This window comes from Acipenser ruthenus, chromosome 7 (genome assembly GCF_902713425.1).
Source record: "Acipenser ruthenus chromosome 7, fAciRut3.2 maternal haplotype, whole genome shotgun sequence".
Lineage (NCBI taxonomy): Eukaryota > Metazoa > Chordata > Actinopteri > Acipenseriformes > Acipenseridae > Acipenser > Acipenser ruthenus.
In genome coordinates this window covers 2,628,915-2,634,914 of record NC_081195.1, presented here as the reverse complement: position 1 = coordinate 2,634,914, position 6,000 = coordinate 2,628,915, and the positions used below count along the sequence as shown (strand labels likewise).

Below are 6,000 nucleotides of genomic sequence, written 5' to 3'. Positions count from 1 at the left end.
CTATGATTCATTAGAATTTGCTAATCTTTTACTGTTGTGTATAGTACCACAGATGAGCAACATACTGTATGGCTAATGTTTTTATCACATACTGAACATATGGGACTCCCGAGTGGTGCACTCAGTAAAGGCGCTCCGTGTGGAGTGCAGGATTTGCCCTATAGCTTGGGGATCGCAGGTTCGAATCCAGGCTATGTCATTGCCGACCGTGACTGGGGGTTCCTAGTGGGTGGCGCAGGTATGGAGAGATTAGATTGGCAGGGGAATCCACGGCTTACTGCACACCAGCGACCCCTGTGGCTGATAGGGCTGCAGTGGAGCCATTCAGATCTGTGTGTTGTCCTGTTGACGTGTAGTGATCAGTTTTCATATGTAATCCTTATTCTCTGTGATAGCAAACTTCAAAATATACCTGTATGTCAGAGCATGACACACTCATCATGCTTGCTTACTTCATCCACTACAAGGTTGTAAGTTGCTGTGCCGTACTGCATTTCAAAGGAAAGATGCCTTCATGAGGATACAAGTTTCTAGCTGGAAAAAAAATCGGAAACATGAACCTTAAAACACAATAACATCGAATTGTTCCATTTAATAAATATGATTGTAAATGCAATAAAACAAGAACCATTGCACATGGAACAGCATTGTTGTCAAACAAAACATCTTACATCTAACGTCTCTTCATATAAAAGCTTTAAAGTAATAAAACCCTTGTATCTACAAAAATAAGCTAGCTACCTCTCACATTGGGGAGACCAGGACATACTCTGAAACTCTGAAGGACAACTAGAAGTGTTGTGTGAATCACGACATCGTTACTATCAGCAACAAGTGATGTGCCCATTAGGAAACTTCAGGATGGATTTGCTTATTTCCAGTTCACAGAATCTATCAGTTCCCCCCCCCCCCCCCCCCCCCCCCCCCATCTAAAATTGTTGTTACAAAACTAGGAAGAAAAACTTCTGGTGCATGTAGGATCTTTAACACTTACACTGTGTCATCACTGTAGCAGAAACTGTGTTTTCTGTCTTGAAAACTGTTTGTGTTACATAATTTCTGAGGTTAAAATCACATTCTGCATTAAAAAAAAAAAATACAATGCCAGCAATAACAACAACAACATAATTTGTAAAATATCCATTTTTTTTTTTTTTTTTTAAATCACCCCACTGTTAACATTGGCTAGCTTTGCAACAATAACTGTTTTTAGAAAAAAAAAAAAGAAATGTTACACTGCAGTGAAAGCGAAGCAAAAACAGCGTCTTTTGGGGATACCAGGTAAACAGGAATCAAGAAATTAAACCACAAACAGCAACAACAAAATACATTGTACGTCAACTTCTACATGTAAAAGCATTTACTCTAGTAAAACATAAGTAGCTCTGAATTAGTCCCCGTCCTCCCTCTGGCTCCTTGGGGTATGCTTGTATTTTGTGTCTCGATACCTGTCTACCTTGTATTTTAGGAATTATTATATTTTCAAGCCAAACTTTCTAGCTGCACTTTTTTTTTCCTAAATAGTTTTGTTTTTTCAACTGAAGCTGTGTATCTCTGTTTGATCGTTGAATTGCCATGAGTCCAAAATATAAGTATTATCTGTAATTTTACCACTTTTGGAAGGGCAAATACAACATCATTTTACCTTGGGGATTGGTGAAGGTTAATATAAGTATAAAAGTATAATTCAGTGCTCAAGGCTGAATTAGTAAATTCATTGTGTAGTCTGGGTAACCCTGACAGCAGTGGGTTGTGCAAGGGTTAACAACTGTGTTTAATAAGTAAAATGTTCTGTTACAGACTGGCCATGCGTCATGGTGTCCTTTCGTGTTGAATGGTTGGCATTATACAATAACATATACAAATATCAAGTGAGGTTTATAGCAGGGCCAAAATAGCCTCCGAGCCAGCATGGAAAGAAACAACTATATTTTCAGATATTGAAACTGCCCTTTCCATTCAGGAGGTTAATGCTTTCTATTAAAGAACACAGCTTTTCTCTTTTAAAAGAAAAAGCAATGTTATAATAAATGGAATACTTTGTCATCTGGCAAAATGTTTAGGAAAGATATAACCATTTTCTTTTTGTATAACCTTTTAACCGGATAATAGATTTTAATCTGGTAAAATATATGAACTCACATGTTGTATTTTGTTGTCAATTAACATGCCAGCGTTTTGATTCAAACAGGCACAAAAGAAACTATTTTAGACATTCGCTCAATAGAATTTGTGATTCAAAAGATGAAACGGAGGAGCTGGGGTGGTGTTTTTTCCATGGTGGTTCTCCATCCCTATAACCAACACCAGCCCCTATAGAAGAACATAAAGAGACTTTCCACTGCTCCTACTGTAGTTCTGTATTATAAGATGACTTTTACAGTGCTGGCACCTAGAGTTTCAGATTTTACATATTGCAAAGAGCAACAAACCCTTAAACAAATGCGGCCGAGATCTCAAAACTAGTCACATTGCCATCACATATGTTTCACAGCCAGGATTTAAAAGTAGCACCGCACTGTAAAGATTCCCCAAAGGACTCCCACAGAACCTTTTTTTCTTGTTGTAATTATGAAAGCTGTGTCTGAACTCCAGTCTCATTCCACGGTAGCTGTCTTTTGGGTAGATTAAATATCATTTTAAAATGATATTTTCCCACAAACATTTGTTAATCATTTACAAAAAATAGATTTGCTGTTTAAAAAAAAAAAAAAACACTGTCTCCCCCTTCTATATATATATATATATATAGATAGATATACATTGTTTAATGAATAGATAGCATATCGCTCCTGTTAGCATTGAAATAGAGCAAAATAAACAGAAAAGCCACATTAGCAAACCAAAAGGTTTTCTTGTGCATGCAGGCTTTGTTGGTTGTTCATAGGAAGTATGTACTGTACTTGTATAAATAAATATCATCAAAAAATTGGCAATTTTATAGAGACATACAAAAACCTGTACATAGTATCTTCAAATATCCACAGAGCACAGTGTGTGTCAGCGATGTCCACATGCACAGGTTTAAAGCTTCAAACCTTTTGTGTCTGAACGGTTTAAAAGGTCCACAATGCTGCTGTATTTATACTGTGGGTCCCAGAGTTCAAACGTTAACGTATATGGGGATATCCTGTGAGATCCTGTCAGAATGTGATGGAATGCATCCTATAAACCAACAGAAAAGAAAAAGAAATTAGCAGACATTGATGTCACTTTACTTACTTATCTAAGTTCTACATATAGAGTCATACATAAAATATATTTGACAATGCAGTGTTAATGCATAAATAAAACTAACACATTAACAAACAAAATGCATCTGTTTTTCTGCCTATTAATGATAAAATATAACTTTTTAATGGCTATATCCCCCTTTCTGAAAATACACCTGTTTACATATTTTATTATTCTTATTTGTGTTCATATTGCATGTCCCTTAAACTTGGCTATTTAATTTAAACAAAGGGGCATTATAAACACAACTTAATAAGAAAACATCAATCATTTGATTTAGTAATACCATGTGTCAGCGTGTTTCAATATTTAAAGCCTCTGTGAAATGTACTAGGATAGGTGCCCACACAGTACACCTCTAGGATAAGGATCACTTTTGCATTGAAATACAAAAGGAAAATGACTAAAAGGCATGTTTTTTTTCACAGCTCAGCTATTTCATATTAATGAAAGCAATAAAAAAGAGTTATGAATGCCTAGTAAACAAACTCTACTGGGCTACAGCACCATTTAAAAAGAACAGAGCAATTACCTGTTGCCCGTGTGTCTAATTCCTTGTCCAGTAGCTCCAATGAAGTCACCAATTCCCTTTGCAGGTTATTTGGAGTGCTGTCAATGGGACTCACTGGACTAATCATTTCCTGTTCTTTTTCGTTCTGCATCTGCGCATAGACATTGATGCCTGGGATCTTCCTTGAGAAAAAGATAAAGCAGAAGCAGCATGGATAAATATCGTTGCAAGCAAGGCATAACCTGGTCTTCTCTTTATGTATGGTAACTGATGCATGTGGGATTGTTTCATTCAAAATGAACACAGGCCAAGCAGAACACACACACCGATGCCCCAACAGGCTATATCTTGAAGGCTTCACACCATTAGCTGCCTTGCATTATTGTGCAGTGCAGAGCAGTTAGAAGCAGTTTGAAAGCAGACTGACAGCTGCAGAAATTAAACTTACAAAAGCCAGTAGTCTGTGACACCTGCATGATGTGGAAAATCCGAGAAAACCCAGCAGAGCTAAACCAAGTGTGTGTAAAGTGTTGCACGATCCAGGACTTGCTTAAACTAGTAAGTATGCTAGAAATGGAGCTGCAGGAAATGAGACAGCAAAAGGAGCTTGAGGAGCTGGCACACCCACAATTCTTGGAGGTCTGCACCCCTAACAGACTGAAAGCCACCAGGGAGATAGAAGAGAGTCGAAACAGCTGGGTTCAGATAGGCAGAGGCAGGGAAAAAAAAGAAACTTCGTCAAACACAACCACCAGAAATCAAAACATCAGACAAATCTGAGCCACTTCAAAATTTGGATGATCAAAACCCTATTAACAGTGATGGCCAGACAGCAAAAAGAAGAGAGGTCATGATTGTTGGGGACTCCACATTGAGAAACACAGCAAGTTCAGTTCGCAGTCTGGACCCCCTTACTACAACAGTGTGCTGCCTTCCAGGAGCCTCTGTCAAGCACATCACTGAGAACGTGGACAGGCTCCTAGAACGAACAGAAGACGACCCGGTAGTAGTCGTCCACATCGGTACAAACAACATTGGAAGAGACAGACCAAAATCCCTGCAAAACAAATTCAGAGATCTAGGAAGGAAATTAAAAGACAAGACCAAAACTGTGGTCTTTTCTGGGATACTGCCGGCACCTTGCAAAGGAAGGCTTCACCTTCCTTGAACATTGAACCACATTCTACATCAAGAACTATCTATATAGGCAGGACGGACTGCACTTAAATAAAAAGGGATCCAATCTACTCGGAGGAAGGATCCTCGAGGAGGTTGAGAAGCATTTAAACTAGAAAGGAAGGGAGGAGAAATCAACAAAAAAACAGAAGGGAGACTATATCAAAACAAGGGCAACGTCTCAGGTAAGACAACCATTAAATGTATTTATCTAAGTGCTAGAAGTCTCAGAAACAAAATGTTAGAACTTGAAGCTACTGCACTAACAAGTAACTACGATGTGATAGGTGTTACAGAAACTTGGTTATCCGAGAGTGATGGAGACAAATATAATATTAGTGGGTATACACTGTATAGGAAAGACAGGCAGGACAAAAGAGGTGGAGGGGTAGTGCTGTGCATCAAAAATTTAGTACCAGAGGCACAAAACAATTATATCCCAAAACTAGACACATCTAAATCTAAAACAAAATTGCCAAAATGGTTTAATAATTCAATTAAAAAAAATATTCAGAGAAAAAAGGCAGTTTACAGAGTGTTTAAAAGGACCAAGAACAAAGTACACAGAAAGAGTACTTGCAACCACAAGTCAAAATTTCGACAATTTCGACCCAAGGGACTTTTTCAACCTGAAAAAAGAAACAAGGACCAGGGGTCACAAATGGAGATTAGATAAAAGGGCATTCAGAACAGAAAATAGGAGGCACTTTTTTACACAGAGAATTGTGGGAGACTGGAACCAACTCCCCAGTAATGTTGTTGAAGTTGACACCCTGGGAGCCTTCAAGAAGCTGCTTGATGAGATTCTGGAATCAATAAGCTACTAACAACCAAACGAGCAAGATGGGCTGAATGGCCTCCTCTCGTTTGTAAACTTTCTTATGTTCTTATGTTCTTATTTACAGTAGGGAGGCTGAAGCCTTTTGGATATAGTCCTGTATTTTTATGTCTAACTGTATTGAAGCTGTAATGATGAAATCAATATGAATACACTGACATGACAAGAAATCTTATTTACTATATACTGAACATAGGGCAGCAGTGTGGAGTAATGTTTAGGGTTCTGGACTCTTGACCGG

General features: G+C 38.1%; 1 protein-coding gene across 2 annotated transcripts in view; it reads right to left on the bottom strand.

Moving 5' to 3' along the window:
- Positions 1–1,216: 1,216 nt before the first annotated feature.
- The window catches only part of LOC117415713 (VPS10 domain-containing receptor SorCS1-like), a 127,867-nt gene continuing 123,083 nt past the window's right edge, over positions 1,217–6,000 (bottom strand). Inside the window, exons 26-27 of one of the 2 annotated variants that reach the window (XR_004546444.3) lie at positions 3,767–3,923; positions 1,217–3,165 (exon numbers count right to left, since the gene is read on the bottom strand). Coding sequence is in view for 1 of the 2 variants with exons in the window: in XM_034026417.3 (XP_033882308.3) it covers positions 3,104–3,165; positions 3,767–3,927 (223 nt within the window). In the remaining variant the exon portion in view is untranslated. Of the gene's footprint in view, positions 3,166–3,766; positions 3,928–6,000 lie in introns of both variants that reach the window. The other variant, XM_034026417.3, reaches the window with a different exon arrangement.